This window comes from Chelonia mydas, chromosome 5 (assembly GCF_015237465.2).
Source record: "Chelonia mydas isolate rCheMyd1 chromosome 5, rCheMyd1.pri.v2, whole genome shotgun sequence".
Lineage (NCBI taxonomy): Eukaryota > Metazoa > Chordata > Testudines > Cheloniidae > Chelonia > Chelonia mydas.
Window position 1 is genome coordinate 83,522,609 of NC_051245.2, and position 20,461 is coordinate 83,543,069.

General features: G+C 43.7%; 1 protein-coding gene across 3 annotated transcripts; it reads right to left on the minus strand.

The window, feature by feature from the left end:
- Positions 1–6,070: 6,070 nt before the first annotated feature.
- On the minus strand, positions 6,071–19,951 carry NXNL2 (nucleoredoxin like 2). 3 transcript variants are annotated; one of them, XM_037901685.2, is made up of 3 exons: positions 19,891–19,951; positions 18,339–18,925; positions 6,071–6,702 (listed from the first exon to the last, which is right to left on the minus strand). In XM_037901685.2, exons 2-3 carry the CDS (start codon positions 18,638–18,640, stop codon positions 6,534–6,536), a joined length of 471 nt encoding a protein of 156 aa, XP_037757613.1. In that variant the 5' UTR covers positions 18,641–18,925; positions 19,891–19,951; the 3' UTR covers positions 6,071–6,533. The 3 variants fall into 3 exon arrangements, with proteins under 3 accessions (XP_037757613.1, XP_027677506.2, XP_043403457.1); XM_027821705.2 differs by lacking the exon at positions 19,891–19,951 and adding an exon at positions 19,278–19,394; XM_043547522.1 differs by lacking the exon at positions 19,891–19,951 and having other exon boundaries at positions 18,399–19,082.
- Positions 19,952–20,461: the final 510 nt, after the last annotated feature.

Genomic DNA, 20,461 nt, shown 5'->3' on the forward strand with positions numbered 1-20,461 from the left:
CGCACAGTACAGATAACTGCTTAACACTTTTCAACATCAGCAGTTGAAAAGCAACACAGTCACACTATGAACAAAAGCAACACATCCTGCAATCTGACAGCTGCACCCACCAGTGTTGTGGAAAGGGGAATAGGAGACTGAAAAAGGTTCCTTACTGATCAGATCCATGTGACCTAGACAAGCTCTCAACTATTCCTTATCACAAGAAAGCATCACTTCTTTTAGGTCTTGAGTTTTACTCCTTTCTACAGAGATCTGCTATTTCACGTTGTATTACCGTAAATCGAGATCAGAAATGAAAAAATAAACTGATATTTAAAATATATGTTGAAGACATTACATCATGTGAAGAATCTTTAGGTTTTGCCCATTTTGGATCTTTGTCTCACAGTCAAACACTAAAAATCACACATTTGGGCCTTCAGAGCTCATTTGTAAATCTGTAGTTTTCTGTTTCCCATGGAAATGTACAAACTCCAATAAATGTCATTATTTTCTATCTAGGTATTTATTATGCACCCATCACTCTGGCATATGAATGGTAATTTTCTTCCCACAGTTTCCCAGGGAGTTTTCTAGATAAAAGGCCCAAAGGTGAAAATTCCTTCCAAAAATTTTACAGTTATGTGAAGGAGTAAATACAGATCATTTTACTTCTCTCCTTTGAAGTTTATACACAGAACAAGCTTTCAAAATGTACATGAAACAGCCTTTTAAACGGGATACGATTAATCTGGGAAAGCAAAAAAACCCCAACCCTACTTTGGACCTGGTCCCAAAAGAAAAACATAACTTTTAGTCAAGTTTATATGGTAAAATTGGTGCTCTCTTTGTAGTGCCCAGGCTTTTGCACATATACACTACTGCCTTTTAGAAGAAAGAATGTTAGATCTACTCAGATATCTAGTGGCACACCTCAACAAGAGACTATAACTATGGTGACCAGATAGCAAATGTGAAAAAACAGGACAGGAGGTGGTGGATAATAGGCGCTTATATAAGAAAAAGTCCCCCAAAAAACGAGACTGTCCCTATAAAAGTGTGACATCTGGTCACCCTAAATATAAAAAGCTCATTGCTGTTGACAGCTAAATAAGTTCTCCTTTAGCCCAACTGAATGAGACCCATGGTTATGGAACTAGGTTCATGAGTTCTGTTTTTTCATACTTCACATGCAGTTAAGATGTCCACAGATAGATCCTGCTTGGCTGTTAGACTGAACTCATGCAAATGATAGAAATGCAAGGACAAGCTTGGCCTTTACATGGGGAATAGGGGGAAGAGCAAACATTCAGTGCTGTGGTTCTTAGGTATGTCAGACCTACTGAAGGAATATGTTTTGTCCTTGTCCTCCTTGTCAAATAAATTGCTCTTCCCTTTCTAGCCTTTTATATATCCTAAAATATTGTTTTGAAAGAAATTTTCCATGTCTATTATACACCACCTTATTTTGCTTCCTTATGCAGCATTTTGAAATAGAGTGAAATCCACTCCAGAATCAGTGGAAGAATGCACATCATTAGCACTGACTCTGTCAGTTCTTTCTTGGGTCATTTTATTGTTATTTTTCAATCAGTTATTTTAGTCTGGCTTCATATTTTCCCTCTTTAGGATTACTTTAGATTGCATCATGGACCACATTTTGGCACATGAAATCTGCCAGATTAAAATGAAACATGGTAATCTTCTGCAGCAATAATCTTCAGTGATTACATACGCCACCTAGACCTGTTACAAAGACAATGTCCTCCAGTTAGGCCCTCATTCACCAAAGTACTTAAGCATGTCCTCAAATCTCATTGACTTCAATGGGACTTAAGCACATGTTTAAAAGTAAGTGTGTACTTATGTAGTTTGCTGAACTATGGATTGATATGCCAACACTACTAGTAGAATACATTTATTTTATTTATTCCAGATTCTAATTTCTGAGAGAATGGCTATTTGTATAGGCAACTTTCCATGTACCACAATGTTTTATACCCATTTCATTTCTGTTAATTTTCAGATGTCTGGTTTTATATTTCCCTGATCAGCCAGTTTTGACCATTTGCAGTGATGACATTACAAGAGAAAAGTGGGACAGAAGTATGAGTCATTTTTGCACAGCACAGATGACTGTTGCTGTTGGATCATATTAAAGAAGTTCTGTATTAAAATCACAAATGAGTTTGATTCCCCATAGTTTAAATTCCAGGGTATTACTAATTAAGAGGTCTCTTGGTTTTTGGTACTGTTTCTCTCCCTCTATGTGTGAAACTTGCAAGCTGCTAATTGCGTTAGTACATTCTAAGACAGAGTCTGTTCTCAAAGCAATTCTTTGTAATAACTACTCACACAGAGAAAGACTCGAAGTAATACTCTGTAACAACAGAAACAACACCCAGAGACTTCCTGCCCTTTTGTTGTATTCATCTCGCTTTGTTAACAATTGTGATTAAAATAGAGATAGAGGATGTATGTGGATGGATGCTTGGTGTGGATAATAACTGAATGATCAGGGAGGTGCCAGCCTAAGAATCCAGTGTCCATCGGCTGAAGAAGGCGTCAAGTGGAAATAACCAGAGGACCCCCCGGAGGGCAGACTGGAATCCACCCAACAGCTTCAAGAATGGGAGAACCAAAGAACACGATAACATCTAGCAGCACGGAGCCGTCAGGAATGTGCTATCTGCTGATTGATTCAGCAACAGCATGATGAAGCAATTCCCATAGACTGGCATAGGAAGAAATTCCTATAAACATGGACTCTAGAAAGTGAGAACTTTGGGGTCTGATTCTGCAAACCAACTTCCAGGAGCATCAGATGAGCATCTGACAAGGCCCTGCTCCCTCCTCATGTCCAGGCCACCTGGCCAGTGCTTGACATGAGCAACTCTAAGGCTGGTAACTGTGATAACAACCTTGCAGAACCTGTGTGTGTGTGTGTGTGTGTGTATGAATGAATGTGTGAATAAATATGAGATTGAATGGAATGTTATAGCTATAACTAACTGCTTACTATGATTCTTTCTGTATTCACAATAAATGTAGTATTTTGCCTTTTCCCCTTTAATAAGATCCTGCTGGTTTTTATTTTATTGGTATAACATTGCTATCTAGAAGATATATACACATAAATTAAACCCTAGAGGATGCTAACAGGTTGGTATCTGCAAACAGTAGAAGGATCCTGTGACAAACTGTATTATTCAATATAGACATGGTTTTGGTGATTAAATGTGATTGGCTTGTTGTGGCAAAAGGTGACAAAGAAATCAAGTCCTTGAAGATTTAGAAATTAATCCATGTTCCTCTCCATCAGTTGACATTGCCAAAAGGAGGGGGATGAGGAGAAAGAGTCACTGTTAGTCTTAGACATCCTAAAGAAACCAATTGTATTCTAAATGTGTCTACTAAATGCATGGCAAAGAGATATCTTCTGAAAGACCAAATTACAATATCGACAGGCAAATATTCCAGATAAGAATCTTATTAACATAATGGAGCATTATAATGTAACACTGCTTCTCTCATTAAAAATCCTCACACAATATATACACAACAGCAACTCTTAAGAAGGAACTAAGAATACTTAGATGTGCAGTGGAGTTTTGGGGCATTGGAGGGTGAGGTGGGGGGGAATGAGCTCAGCTAATGAAAGATGAGCAAGAGATTCACTGTAGACCTCAAACGCTGATTTCACTTGCATTTGTATTGTTTACTTCATTAGTGAATCTATCACTCTTTTCCTCTGAGCTCTATGCTTTGCTTCTTTCCAAATGATATGTTCAGTGGTCACAAGAGAGCCTGCAGCACTGATTTGTTTGAACATAAATGCTAGTTCTTCTTCCTCAGAATTATATTATGGATCATAATGTTTGTATATCAGCATATAAACCTTGCCATTTTTTGCTAGTGAAATGTGGTTGTAAATTGTGTAATAACTAGAGACTGTACAAGATTGCTTAACACGTGTTGTGCCGTAAGTTGGCCCATAAATCAGCTACTAATAAAGAGTAATATTCTGTCTAATCCCAGCAGAGCCTCACCTCACCTCAGTCAGTTTTTCGTTAATTTCCTTTTGAGTGAGTAATTATCTATCAATAACATTCATGCTACTGCATATAACTGTATCAGAAAACAGTATCATTCCTTCTCATCAAGAAAGAAAGCTGGCCACCAATTAATATTCATGGCATTTCACCACAGAAAAAAGGAAGAACGGTAGAAAAATTGTTAACAAATGCAAGACCTACTTAAAGTTTCGGTTTAAAGCAAAAACAAAGGTGTAAAAAACCCATGATTTCAAGTATAACATGCAAATGAGTTTAGTCCCCTATCAATATATGAGGGAATGACACATATGGCTTCCTCTGTAGCCTCAATGCAAGTTATTCCTTTAACTTCTCTACGTATAGTAGGAGCTGTTGAAGAGAGTGTATTGCACTATGCTATTTCCCTTTACCCATATTTCCTATACTTGGAACATGAAATACCATGACAAGCATAACGAACACAAGCAGGGGTGGTAATTATTTTTTTTAAGGCACTCAACATACTGATGTGAGAATACAGTGGACCCCCACAGGGCAGGAGTCCATATACTTCTTTTTAATACTTCTTCTACTTCATCACAATTCTATTCCTGTTAACTCCCATCTGGATTTTAATTTGAGACTGGATTGGGGGACACACTGATTCAGCAGCCCATTTTACCACCCCCATTCAATGCATTATTCACTGGCCCCCTAAAAGGATCAAATTTTAAGTAGTGTAAGTCTTTCATTTACATATAGATGCATATATTGTACACAGAGTCAGGCAACCAAATGGCCATCTACCTTGAACTGAACATGAAATCTAAATGAGGCGATACCCATTAGGCTACAACTGGTGTCTGTGCCATTAGGAGTTGCCCCATATTTCAGGCAACATAACTGTATAATACGTAAGGACTGGAAACATTTTCTATTAATGCCTTTTCAGTTTCTGATTGAACTGTTATTTCAAACTACATTCATCATTAACTGGTCGCAGAACAGCAGGTAGTGCTTGCATAAAGGCCTTTCCAAAAACTCATTCATAGCTCAGTATTCTTTAGAAGAGCACTCAACTATGAACTAACTGGTTAGATAGTGAAGATCAGAAGCAGGCTGCAGTATTGCCTAATACCACCTCAAGAACCCAGCTCTCAGAGCCTCTGACTCACAAAGATAACTTAAGCACCTCATTGAGCTAACATTGTTTTTCTACTCAGTATCTTTGGAGCTCGTTTCATGGCTTATTTTTGAGGACTAGATACGAACCCTCCCAGATTACATACTCTGAGGAGAAAACATCATTTCCTCCATTACAAGAAAATGAATCAGCAAGTTCAACAAATATTAAATATTAATCCCATCTAACTCCTTCCTGTTTATAGCATGGTAAATTTAGCTTTCCAAATATTCATGCATAATTATGGTAACTGTGTATATTTCATTTAGAGAATGGGCTTGAGAGTCCTGCAGGCAAAGTGCCTCATTTTCTGCGAATTACCTCTTACCCGGACAGATGTGCTTAACAATCCTCATCCACATCTGCAGTTCATCCAGAATTGGGCTCATAAGGCCTAAAGGACAGATTCTCCCCTCCTACCAGTTTTGCATGGACTCTGCTGCATGTAACTCTGCTGAAGTCAAAGGTTTACACTGATGTACATGATGAAAATCAGACCCATAGTTTTATGCTCTAAATACTAGACACCAGCCTGCTTAGCATCTTTGTTTAACATGGCCACTTCACCTATATATCCACTGCCTTTCTCCTCCTTCCCGCCACTCCTCTCCCCATTGCAAACACACAAAACACTGATATATTTTAGAAAGCCTGATTGTGAATTGGAGATGTTGACTCTCACTACGGTATTGGGAAAAAAAATCTGGGGATAAGAAAACGGAGAGGAAGACTGTAAAGTGTAAAGAAACCCACTTGAAGCACAGACAAAAAGGGATTTCTTATTCATGGGCAAACAGTGCACCCGATTTAACAGCCATGTCATTTTCTGTTCAGATTTACGTGTAAGATATCAAAGGAGACATCTGAAGGCTTGCAATGCATAAATAGTACTTTATTAAAGCAAGTATACTTCTGTTTTATCAATAAATATAAATTATGTGCTAATCACCAGAAAAATCTTGTGGTTGAGAAAAATATGTATTTTTTTTACCTGTGCACATCTGCAAAAATAAAACATTTGCATAGATTTCACAGGGCTGCCCTTCTATCTGTCTGGAAGAGCCCTACAACACACAACTCTTGAATATTATTACAAATGCTTTGGTGGTCATACTAACTGTAGTAAACAAGACAACACGAATAAAATGATAAGTGCATTTATTCTGAACTATGTTAGCCTATTGGCATATTGCTTTCTATAGTTTGGAATAAAATTAAATGGCTCCTAATCAATAACGCCCTTTGTTCTAACCAAAAAAGTTATAGTTTGGGAACTCTGCAAGTTCCCCCACAAGCTTTGTCTAGCTGTCTTGCTTGTATCTCCCAATTTTTGTTCAGTTAGAAAAATTCTGAAAGACATCTGCCCCCTCGAGCCAGTTTCGGAAGCAGCTTAGCCCTCTTTCTTTGATCTGTTTCCTTCCCTTGTCAGTAATGACTTCTCCAGTTTGTTTCACAATCACCAGTTTGGGAATGGCCGTTATATTGTATTTCTTCTTCAAATCACTGGAAACAAAACACAAAGTTAAACACGCTGTTAGAAACATTTCAGGAAGCTGTCAATACAAACTGAAAACACACACACAAGGGGTGAGATTCTGTGGTGCATCTCTCAGAGGCGCAAATACAGAACTTGCAACATAGGGAAAGCTTTAGCCCTCTTTGCACCCTCAAGATTCTGGGCTGCTCTGCAGCCCTTGAGGACCTAATCTAAGTTACAGCAGTTTCCCTTGGGCTTACATTTGGGCTGCAGTACTGCTTGGAGCTTCCATAAGCACGGCTTGCTCCAGTCTCACCCCAGCATGCCGTTGACTTACAAGAGGATCCTCAGAAGGCAGCCCTCTTCCACAGCATACAGGCAAGAGGGGAATTCTCCCTTAGCCAGAACAGTAATTCTTAGGACCTGTTATGCTGCTCTGGCCCTTTTACTATTTTTGAAGTGGTTGGAACACTCAGGAGTTTTCATTCTCCAAGGTATAGTATAAATTAGCATTATACAATGATGGCTACTCCATTTCTCCTCACGAAGGGATATTAAACTGTGCCAATTTGTATTAATGAGACTTTAAATTCCTCATTGAAACAAATTTCATAATCCTTCATCATAAGGAAAGACTGTACTCTAAAAAGTACCTAAAATTAACCCAAAGTGACAGAATCTTTTAGTTTACACAGGAATTTAAGTGATACAACGATACAGACTGATCAGGGATAGCTCAGTGGTTTGAGCTTTGGCCTGCTAAACCCAGGGTTGTGAGTTCAATCCTTGAGGGGGCCATTTAGGGATATGGGGCAAAAATTGGGGATTGGTCCTGCTTTGAGCAGGGGGTTGGACTAGATGACCTCCTGAGGTCCCTTCCAACCCTGATATTCTATGATTCTATGATGGCCAGCTGACCAAATCTGAGGAAATTGAAATCTAGTTACTACAATGTCCTTTTAACAAAAGGACAGAAAACCTACATTTCTAATATTTAGAGACACGGCAGATGTAGGGGTCCCTATAAATATATGCATTTTCACACAGGTGTCATCAAACTCCAGGAATAAAACTAAATTTGTGTGTGGATATTTTCTGACGTGAAGGATTAACAGCCACAGTGATTAAGGCTGCCTCCCAATCCAGTTGAGGCTGGACATCCCTACCCCCTGATAAAATCAATGCTAGTTCCTTCCCCAGTGCAATGAATGTTGGTCCTCTCTTTCCCTCAATACAATCAGTGCTGGCTTGGCTCTTTGCTGCTACTGGCACCTGAAGGCTCTTTGCTTTGTCTTCTTTAAAGGAGTAGCAAGGCGCCTATGAGGGAGGGAGCTGAGTTACCCAGGAGCCAATGGTCGTTTGTGGGCAGGGGAGAGCCAAGCCAGCATCAAGGCAAGGAGAGGTGGAGAAGAGACAAACTGCAGAGCAGTGCAGGAAGCCACTTACTCTGTGGAACCCGAAGCTCTGCAGAGCAGCGAGAGCAAGGGATGGTACCACTTTGTAGAAAGAGACAAGGACAGAAGAGGGGAGCCTGCAGAGACCCTAAGCTCCACTGAGCAAAGACAGGAGATGGCAGAGACACTGTGGCACTCCATAGCTCCTCAACAGCCCCATAATTTTAAATCACAAAAACGAAGACAAAGGACTGCATTACTTTGATTTAAGTTAAGGTTGCTAGTTAACGGTAAACTTGGAACCTATGTGTAACCATGGAACATCACAGTTAAAAACACATCTAAGCATTTAATGTAATGGCAATGAACAGTTAAGTGAATGGAAAGAAATACTCAAGATATCCTCATGGAGGGTACCATCACTTAAGACAACTGTATGCCTGTAAAACGCCATTTTATACACTCCAGGAACAAACATTTCTGTCAGCCATCTGCCCACCTTTTGTCTGCTGGACAGGCTTATTTATCATAACCTCAAATTTCTAATCTCTGGCACGAAATGAAAATGCAACACATACCACACATGTCAACTCTCTTCTCTCCTGGATAAAATAAATAAAATTAAAAACAAAGTAATATGCTGGCATGATCTGATGACAGGGTACTTTAAAGTCTGTGACCTAGATATTTACAGTGTATTGCGTAGAGGTATAGATGTGATCTCCTTCTAGATCAGGAGTGGGGAAACATTTTGGCCTGAAGGCCACATCTGGGTACGGAAATTGTATGGCGGGCCATGAATGCTCACGAAATTGAGGGTTGGGGTGCGGGGGGGGGGGGGAGGGCTCTGGGGTGGGGCCAGAAATGAGGAGCTGAGAGTGTGGGAGGGGGCTCCAGGCTGGAGCAAGGGAATGGGATGCGGGAGGGGGTGAGAGCTCCGGCGTGGGGCCAAGGAGCTCGGTGCTGGGGCTGAAGGGTTTGGAGTGCGGGAGGGGGCTCCAGGAGGGGCCAGAGGTTGGGCGGCAGGGGGGTGAGGGTTCCAGCTAGGGATGTTGGTTCTGGGATGAGGCTGGGGGATTTGGGGTGCAGGAGGGTGCTCTGGGCTGGGACCGAGGGGTTCGGAGAGCAGGAGGTGGATCAGGGCTAGGGCTGGGGCAGGGGCATGGGAAGAAGTCAGGGGTGCAGGTTCGAGGCTGCCTTTACCTCAAGCAGCTCCTGGAAACAGCGGCATGTCCCTCCGCCGGCTCCTATGCGGAGGCGTGGCCACGTGGCTCTACGCACTGACCCGTCTGCAGGCACCGCCCCTGCAGTTCCAGGAAGCAGCAGTATGTCCCCCCTCCAGCTCCTATGCAGAGGCACATGGGCAGCCAGGGAGGCTGTGCATGCTGCCCCATCCGCAGGTGCCGCCCCTGCAGCTCCCATTGGCCGCAGTTGCTGGGAACCATGTGGAGTGGGGCAAGCCCCCAACCCTGCTCCCTGGCAGGAGCTCAAGGACCAGATTAAAAGGTCTGACGGGCCAGACACGGCCTGTGGGCTGTAGTTTGCCCACCTGGTGTTCTAGACGGTGGGGTCTCCAATCCAAGTTGGGGAGGTGAATAAGGAAGATACAGTGAGATTTTCAACCTTCATAGAAAGGATGGTTGGGGCGGATTGGGATGTCTACTCCAAACTGGAATATCAGTGTGAGATCAGAGGTAACACAACCAATCATAAACCTGATTCTACAACTAATCTTCATTCAAAACAATGTCATTGGTCGTATGAGGGATACTGCACAGATGGTGGATTACTTGGCCCAACTGTCTCACCCCTTGCGACAAACATGGGCATTCAGCTGCTAATAACATATAATGCTCTTTTTGTTCAGTGTTTCCAAGCACTACAACATCTGTACAAACTTATGGCACCTACACTTGACCAGACTGTAGGCTGCCACACATTTTACTAAATTGGCTGTAGCTATTTCTGACAATGATGCTTCATTACAAAAAATGCTTTTACTGCATAAGGTGTTTTACTCAACTACCTGTCTTTGTGTTTCCTAATGTTTCATCCATTATACCAAAGACTTCAGCAGATACCTCTGATTAAAGTGAACAATAATGAAAAATGAACTCAGTTTAATTCACCTAAAAGCAGAAAGGACTTCACAGACATTAGTTATTTTTCAGTTTTTCTAAAATATAAAGCTAGTGCATTCACAGGGAGCACAAAGTTAATGGAAACAATAGCATGTATATACTATAATTCATAACAGGGAATTATAGGATATATTTCTCTCCATCTGGGAGGGTAGGACTTGTTACTCAAAAGACAGCTATCCTTGTAAATGATGGCAGTCTCACTAACCTTTATTAGCAGTGGTAAATAGAATAATGCACAGCTCCTGTTTATTCATACTATTTATTGTGTATTTCTAACAAATTTAAGAACTGTCTATATTATTAAACGTTACAGACATATCCTCAAGAGTATCACAAGTTAGGAGTCTAATTTCGACTGCTGGGGGCTGGACTCTAAAATTCCAAGGAAGGAATGGACAAGTTTTATTTCTGAGTTTTCTTCAGCTATCAACTCAATCACTTGCTTAAAAGTAAGTAAAGCCCCTTTTCCCCTTTCCCATGCATTCCCCCTTCTTCCCTCTCATGTGCATTTATTGCCTCATTCATACGTGCTTATATCTGTCATTCTCTCTTCCCAGACCCATACACCTCATACCACAGTGAGGAGCTTAGTATAAATACACAGTTAGTTTTACCCCCTCCACCATTCTCTGTGTCTTCGGACCTTCCACCTTCCTTTTTTCAGGGACTTTTTGGGATCCTACTCTCCCCACTCCAAAGGCCTCAACTCTCAAAGACCTCACACCAATTAAGGTGGACTGAATATGGAGTCAGTCAAAGCTGGCCTGCCATTTAGCTAGAGGGAATTGCCAGAAAGCAATGCAAACTGCTCCATCTCCCCAGGGGCAGAATAAGCTTCTTCTACAGGTGTTTCAGGCCTGCTGACAAGTGGAACAAGAAACTTAACTACTGCATATTAAGACCGCAATCCTGCACTGTGATCCAGATGGGTACACTGCTGCACCCACATGAAGTTTGCGGGGACACTGCACAGGCATAACAGTCTGCCCGTATGGATCACAATGCAAAAACAGGGCCTAATTTGCTGCTCCTAGGTTCACAGAATCATAGACTATTAGGGATGGAAGAGACCTCAGGAGGTCATCTAGTCCAATCCCCCGTTCAAAGCAGGACCAACACCAACTAAATCATCCCAGACAAGGCTTTGTCAAGCTAGGCCTAAGGATGGAGATTCTACCACCTCCCTAGTAACCCATTCCAGTGCTTCACCACCCTCCTACTGAAATAGTGTTTCCTAATATCCAACCTAGACCTCCTGCACTGCAACTTGAGACCATTGCTTCTTGTTCTGTCATCTGCCACCACTGAGAACAGCCGAGTTCCCTCCTCTTTGGGAACCCCCTTCAGGTAATTGAAGGCTGCTATCAAATCCCCCCTCATTCTTCTCTTCTGCAGACTAAATAACCGCAGTTCCCTCAGCCTCTCCTCATAAGCCATATGTCCCAGCTCCCTAATCATTTTCATTGCCCTCCGCTGTACTCTCTCCAATTTGTCCACATCCCTTCTGTAGTGGGGGGGGACCAAAACTGGATGGGAGCAATACTAGTGCCGAACAGAGGGGAATAATCACTTCCCTCAATCTGCTGGCAATGCTCCTACTAATACAATCTAATATGCCACTGGCCTTCTTGGAAACAAGGGCAGACTGCTGACTCATATCCAGCTTCTCATCCACTGTAATCCCCATGTCTTTTTCTGCAGAACTGCTGCTTAGCCAGTCAGTCCCCAGCCTGTAACACTGCATGGGATCCTTCCTTCCTAAGTGCAGGACTCTTCACTTGTCCTTGTTGAACCTCATCAGATTTCTTTTGCCTCAATCCTCCAATTTGTCTAGGTTACTCTGGACCCTATTCCTATCCTCCAGCATATCTACCTCTTCCTCCATCTTAATGTCATCTGCGAACTTGATGAGGGTGCAATTAATCCCATCATCCAGATCATTAATAAAGATTTTGAACAAAACTGGCCCCAGAACCGACCCCTGGGGCACTCCATTTGATACCAGCTGCCAACTAGACACTGAGCCGTCGATCACTACCCGTTGAGCCCAACAATCTAGCCAGCTTTCTATCCACCCTATAGTCCATTCATCCAATCCGTACTTTTTTAACTTGCTGGCAAGAATACTGTGGGAGACCATGTCAAAAGCTTTGCTAAAGCCAAGATATATCACATCCGTTGCTTTCCCCATATCCACAGAGCCAGTTCTCTCATCACAGAAGACAATCAGGTTGGTTAGGCATGACTTGCCCTTGGTGAATCCATGCTGACTGTTCCCGATCACCTTCCTCTCCAAGTGCTTCAAAATGATTGCCTGCTTGTACCCCCTCCTATCTGCTAATCCCTTCCTTTTCTTCATCTTCCTCCTATTTGTTCCTATCCCCCTCCATCAGGATCACAATATGCACACCAGCAGCAGCAATACAAAGCCAATACACACTACTCCCGGGGGCATTCTGCGCCAAAAAATTAAAAATTCTGCAAAAGTTATTTGTCAAAATAACACTATATAATCACGCCAGTTTCAATTATTTTGGTAATTTATTTCAAAATACCTGTCAGCATGTATGCCTGTAATAATACAGACACACACACAAACTCCCCCAGGAGTAGAGAGTTAAAGAAAACCCTACAACAATCCAGTTCCTGTTTCTCTGTCCACTCCCCGCAGATCCCAGCCAGGGTGCCAGACACAGCCCCTTGCCCCCAGAACCTAGCCATGCCCCCTCCCCAGCCCAGACACTCACATCCCTACTCCCCAGAGCCCTGCCACACCCTCCTCAGCCCAGCCACACACATATCCTATCCCCCAGAGCCCAGGGATCCAGAGGGAGAAACAGCCTGATGCTTAGTCCTGGGCTTGCATGGAATTTCCTGCACACCGCCGCCTCCTTCCTTCAGGGCATGCTGGGAACTGCAGCTGCTGGGAACCCTCCAGTTCCCTTCCGCTTCCCACAGCCTTGTCTTCTATTTGAGAGCTGGGTTCCGCCAGGTCCAGCAGCCCCCAGTGGCGGCCAACATCTCTGTAGTCCATTTCTTGGGGGGGGGAAAGGAATTTCTGCATGCACAACGTTAAATTCTGAAAAATTCTGCATTGCACAGTGGTGCAGAATTCCCCCAGGAGTAAAACACATAATCAGGAGTTATACTTTGTTGTTGCATACACTCCTACTTATGTCCTAATTCAGAGACACGTTTAAGATGCATAGGCCTGGGGGACGCTTCTGATCCTGCTTTGATTTTAAATTCTTGCACCTAAGAGACTACAGTAAGTAATGAGCTCACCAGATAAAATACTGTAATAATAAAGATATTATAGCACCTTGTTGCATGCTCCAAAAACGAGCAATTAAGTTATTTATCTATAATTTCTAAACACCTAAAATAAGACACATTATGATTAAATATTCATACATGATTTATTAACACTTAACAATACTTCTTTGCTGTTTTTATATTAGCCACTTAAGACTCTTAATATGCACTAAGAGGATTTCAGAAAATATGACAAAACATCAGCCTTCCCAGTGCTCCCATGAGGAAGACATAAATGTAATTCACTACCTCAATTTCCTCATCTGGAGGATGGACACAGATAAAGTGACTTGCTCATATCACAGAGCAAGACACGGAGTCAGGAAAAGAACCCAGATCTCATGACTGAGATGGGAGCTTTAATCACTAGACTTTCACCTTCCCATGGCACATGCTGAATGGCTTGTGAAATACAGAACCTTTCTCCTTTAGGTCACTGGTCTGAATCCAGCCAATGTTGGTAGCAACCAGATATTGTTACTACCTAGGGACTGTTCAGTAAAATTATATAAAATGACTTTGAGACCTCGATCTAGTTCTAAGTAGAAAGAAACCAGTATTACAAAACCACCACCAGAATTAGCATTACTTGGCAGTGGTCTCAACAGGCAGATCAAGGACTGAACAGGCAAAAATCAAACTACTCTCACCGCTAGAGAATGTTTCCCTCAAGGTCAACATCAACGCACACTGGCGAGGCAGTGTGGGGAAACATACTATATGGGCTGTATTAGTGTATTGTTCTGTGGTTAGAGGAGTTCATTTCTTAGTGTCATGAATCACATGTAAACCATTCACTTTTTAAAACAACCTAGTCCTGGTTATATTATAATATAGCATCTAGGGGCCCCAATCAGAATTGGGATTGCATTGTGCTCATAGGTGCCGACTATGGGAAAAAAAATGGTGGGTGCTGAGCACTCACTGGCAGCCCCCCTACCAGAACATCCCCCTCCCCACAGCGCCTCCCTCTCCCTCCCAGCACCTACCGCCTGCTGTGGATCAGCTGTTTCGTGGCGTCAGGAGGGGCTGCGGGGGGAGGGGGGAAGGAGCGAGGGAGCAGCGCACTTGGGGGCAGGAGCAGAACTGGGCGGGGACGGGGGGGGAGAGGCGGGAAGAAGCAGGGTGGAGGTGGGGCCTTGGGGAAAGGGGTGGAGTGGGGGCGGGGCCTCAGCAGAGCCAGGGGGAAGCACCCCCCAGCAGATTAGAAACTCGGCACCTATGATTGCGCTGGACACTGTATTAACATATAGAAAGATAGTCCCTGACTCAAAGAGTTTACAGTCTAATTTAGGACAAGAGCCTACACGTGGGTGTAACAAACAAACAAACAAAGGAGGGGAGAGTGAAAAGGATACCCACTCTAAATATAGCCTAGCTATGCAAATGAGATCATCCATTTGTGCACACAGAGTAGACCATCAAATTACTATTCACCAACAATGCAGGTATTCTATGTTTAATAAACAGAGTGGAACTTTCTTTATATGAATTCTATTCTAGCAAATTTCTACCTATAGTTCAAGTCCCAAATCATTCAATTAATTTCAATAGACTTTTGCTTCACTCTGCTTACAGTGACCCTTGGCTTCTCTATAAGCAGGTTCTACCGTGCTAGTGCTATTGGAATGCCACAAACCATCTACCAGATCAGTTTTGGTGTTGCATTCATAAAATAGTAACACAGCTCCATCCCCTTCTGCTCCGAGAGAGTATATGAGGAAAAGGAGACAAGAAGCCACCACTATCCCATGGAGATAGGGGTGAAGAGGAAATCCTGTTCCAGGGTCTTACTGCAGCTACTGCACAACAACTGTTTTCTCTGTGGTGTAGGCCTTGCATGAACATTGCATGAACAATGAAAGAAAATAGATGTAAGGAAACAGGGGTTAACAATGGATAAAGCATGAATTCACAAATGGCTTCATAAATAATATGTAGCTAGTACATAAAGAAATATTAAGAAGAGGAGTACTGTGTGATAAGCTTGCAGCTTTGCTTTGCTTACTATCACACTTTGTAGTGCATGGATAGCTCATGATCTATATGGGGACTGGTTCACAAAATTAGTAAGCCAATCATAAAGCATGTAACGTGTGTGTTAAGTCTGTTTCAGAATCTGTGTATATTCTGATTTATAATTATGTACTCTGGAGTTGTGGTGCACCCTAACCCACACCCCTACACCTGAGCCTGATCACCTCAGGTGTAGCTTTATGAAATGCCAAATAAAAAGCCTCAGAGACAAGGCCAGATTCAAACCCAGTTTTTGGATTCCAGAGAACTGGATCAAGTGTTCTCCCAGAACTGGACGAGATGTTTCAGATAAGCCAAGTGGAAAAGGCCTTGGAAGGAATCCCAACATAGAGAAGGGACGTTTTCTTTTATATACCCATCCCATTATTGCTACTCATTGTTCATAATATTGGGAGCCTTTATAGACACAACCCACCAGCTGTCCACATAGTTTTAGGCACTATGTCAATTAGACCTGCTCAAAGCAAAACCCACAAAGAGTTTTGCCATTGACTGTGCCTTGCCCTCCTGCAGGTTCACCATCCAACCTGCCTGTCTATTCAACATGTGAGAGTCAGGACTAGACAGAGTATTAAAATTTAGATAAATCTTTCTCTCAGAAGTCCTAACAGAGCTCAGTCATTTTTGTTTTTAAAAACTGTGTTAACAGTTAAAATATATCATTGGTGTAATACTCTACATGATTTCAGCTCTCAGAATTCACTCCAATTTAAATTTCAATTACTTGTTATGCTTAAACCCTTCTAAATGTGGTGTCTTGTGGTATTGCTAGTTTAATACAGAAACATTAAAGCTCTCTGGAACTTTTAAAGAGAAAGACCTTAATTAGCCATGTTAGAGGCAAGAACTACTTTAGTTGTAGAATCTGGATGGAAACGGTGACTTGAAACAATCAGGTCAATTAATTAACTGCAGATAATATTTCCTTTGTTTAATAAATCAGCTACTTTTAAATGCAAAACATGTTTTGATAAACTTTTAAAAATGTATCCAGCACTTTTGAAGTAGTTTTATTTAATCAAAAATTTAAATGCTGGTTTTGTGCATTAATTGAATTTGAATTTCTATTCAAATAGATCTTGACACAAATCACAAGTAAAAAATTAATCTAATACATAAGAAATGCATCATTCACCATTTTCTGGCATAATAAAAATATAAAAATAAATAACCTGAATAAAAATAAATTAAGCTATACAATTGCTTAAACAAATATATATAGATGTAGTGTATCCTCCGGGCTAGCAAAAAGGAGGACCAAATTTAGCGTAAATGCTATATTCAGTTTAAATTATATGTTTTAATAGTTACCAATTAATGAGAATAAGCATTTCTTTAGGAAAATAACTACAAAAGTACAAATGCAAAACACAATTAAAATTGACTATTTAAAACAAGTTTTCCGGCTTTCTGATTTAAATCATGATTAAAATTGATTATTTAAATTGCTTTATTTAAATCAATGCACCCTGTCATGATAGGAGTAAGCCAACTAATCAAAGTAACATCAATCATCAGACTCGCAAGCTAACTTTAAAAGATCACTGCCACACTCCAGCAAACTTTACAAAATGTTACCAAAGACTTCTTTAAAAACAACACTGATATTTTTCTGAATTTCCTTTTTCTGGTCCCGTGTAACTAAACAGGTTAGTGCAGTCACAATTCCACTGGGTGGAAAATTGCTACAACATGGAGCAGCAAAGACAGATACATTTCCAATGGATTATTTTTCATGGGAAATTTTTTTTTTGTTTAAATTGACCTGGCTACTGTGATACCTATGTCACTTTCCTCAGCTGATATAATTAGTTTAGAACCCTGTAAAGCACACCAGTTAAAAAATTTTTACCGAAATGCATTACCTTACATTTGTCTATATTGAACTTCATCATGCTGTCCAGTCACCTAGCTTGTTTATGTCTCTCTTCCATTCCTCTCACTGTTCTCTGGACTGGAACAATCTAAATAACTTTGTGTCACCTTCAAAGTTTGCTATCTCACCACTCACTCCCCTTTCCAGGCAGTTAATAAATATATAAAACAATACAGGACCCGCAGGGAAACGTTGAGGCACCTTGCTGTTAACCTTTTGCTATGATGAAAACTGATATTTTTTTCCCTAGAAACAAGGTGGGTGACCTTTTATTGCACCAACTTCGGTAGATGAGCGAGACAAGCTTTCTAACTACACAGAGCTCTTCTTCAGGGGTCCTGGTACAACTGGAGTGCTGGAGCATCTACTCTTGTTCTCTATTTATGTGGAAGAATTGGGGGACAAAAGCAAACACTGGCCCGATCCAGCAGGATCCAGGTTTTGGATCTGGTGCTGGGGTGCCAGAGTGTAGTATGGTCTGGGTTTCATCGGTGCAAGTCAGAATAGGGACAGTTCTTCTAGAGTTCCACCTTAGAATTTGGGGAATTGGGGCCCAAGATTGGCTGGGATCCAGCAGGACCCAGGTGCCCGCTCTGGGGGTCTGCAGCAGGGGCGCCACCAGATTGTGCCGGGGTCTAGGTGCTTTGGGCGCTAGAGGCACTTACACGTTCAGCCAGCGGAACTCGGGAGGCTGGGTGCAAACTTGGCACGTTCTAGCTTGGATTTAAACCCAGCCCGAAGCACCTGCGGTCTAGGGAATAGCAACAGCTCTGGTCCTGGCCATCCCGCCCCCAGATCGCGTAGCTCCCCCAGGGCAGGGGCCTCCCAGCTGGCGGGTACCAGGCTGCTGCTGCTAACCCCCCCGCGGCCTCTCGCCCCCCTCCCCCCGCACTCACTGCTTGTAGGGGTCGTGGAAGGGCAGCGCCAGCCAGTCCCCGTGCATGTCGTGCATGTACTCGGCCATCTCCTCGGGGCTGCGGTCGGACGAGACGAAGACGATCTCGAACGGGGCCGGCGGGCGGGCGCCCTCCAGCAGCTCGCTGTAGAAGTCGCACAGGACGGGGGTGAAGTCCCGGCACGGGGAGCACCAGCCGGCCGAGAAGTACAAGCCCACGATCTTGTTCTGCAAAATCTCCTCGGGATCCACGGCGTGCCCGTCCCGGGTGAGCAGGGGCCGCCCGCTGAACACGTCCACCATCCTGCCCCCGGAGCGCGGCGCCGGCCGGGGCGGGGCGGGGCAGTCCTGCCCCTTAGCTAGGGGCAGGGCGCACGGCTAGGGCAGGCAATACTCTGCTCCGAGGGGCGAGGGCTTGGCTACGGCACGCGGGGGGCAGATTCCTTCCCGAGTGCCCGCGCCCGCATCTCCCAGCCCAGGCACCGGCGGGGGGACTCGGCTCTGCTCGGAAGGCGCCTGCCTGGTCCCTGTCCGCTCGCTTCTTCCCTGCTGCCGCCGGCCGGCCGGCCCCCTCCGAGCGCCTCAGGGCTAGTAAGGGAGAGAGAAGAGAGAGCGCGCGTTGTTATCCGGCACCGCCGCGGGCACAGGCACCCGAGCGCGGGCGGGCGGGTCCCAGCCCTTCCCCCGGGGCGCAGGGAAGCGGGCCCCGAATGGTGTCCTCAGGAACCTGCCCCGCTCGGAAGCGCGCGCACAGCCCCGGGGCCGGGCAGAAGCGGTCACGGTCCCCGCGCAGCTCAGGCACAGAGCGAGAACGGGAAGCACCAGACCCTGCCAGCCGCTAGCGGGACTCACGCTGCAGGCTCCGCCCTGGCTCAACCTTTGGGGTCGAACAGGATTAAAAGCTGAACCGGCATCTTAGTGAGGGGAAAAAACAACTCACCCTCGTGGAAAATCTCATTTCTTCTCCGCGCTCAGCACGGGACGGGGTGGCTGCACCCCTGCGCTGGTGGCCCCGGAGTCCCAGCTACAGCGCCCGCAGCTCCCCTCCTTCCCCCTCTTCCCTTGAGCTCCCCCGCCCCGCAACTGCCCTTAGAAACACTCGGCTCCTGCCCCTGACTGACAGCAACATTTGCCAACCGCTGCTGCTGACCGACACCGGGCGCTCACACACACGCTGCTCTGGGCTCCCTTTCCCTTGAAGGGAAGACGCTACTTACAAATCCGAGGTTTCAGCGTAGCAGCCCTGTTAGTCTGTATTCGCAAAAAGAAAAGGAGGACTTGGGGCACCTTAGAGACTAAGCAATTTATTTGAGCATACGCTTTCGTGAGCTACAGCCCTCTTTATCAGATGCATGCAGTGGAAAACATCCGATGAAGAGGGCTGTAGCTCACAAAAGCTTACGCTCAAATAAATTTGGTAGTCTCTAAGGTGCCACAAGTCCTCCTGGTCTTTTTACAAATCCAAGTCACTCTGGAAACAGAAAAGGTCCCCTTTTAAAGCACAGCCCTCTTCAAGTTCCATTGTAATGCCCCAATATTTCTTATTCACTCACCTGATAAACCAAAACCCCTAGACAAAACTTTGTCAGAAGAGGAACGAGCAGTTTCTGGATGCCGTTTGGTGCTAGAATAACTTTCAAACAGTGTACGGCTTGTGTCTCCTTAGAACTTCAAACTTTTCCCAGATCCACCCCCTCATTCTGTACTAAGGAAAGGATGGTCTATGCGAGAGCCATGGAGAAGTTTGTGCATGCCAATTCTAGATGTGTGCATGCAAATCAGGTACTTACACATGGCCAGTCAGCTGACCATACATGTGCAAATACCTGATTTTGCAACACACACCTCTAGTGCTTGTGTGCATACACCTACATATGAGCATCTGTCCCTAAACACCTTAACATTTGAGAACACTTTGGAAACATGTTCAACGTCCGAAAATTGTGCATCATGCTATTTTCTTCTAGTTTTATTATTATTATTAATGAGAGAAGGGGCTCAGGATCACATGTGCACACCTGGATCATCTCACATTTAAACAACATTTCCTTGTCTCCAGTTCAATTAGGACATATCCCAGTTTTGAATCCCACATCAGACAGTCAAACACAAACTAGAGAAGAG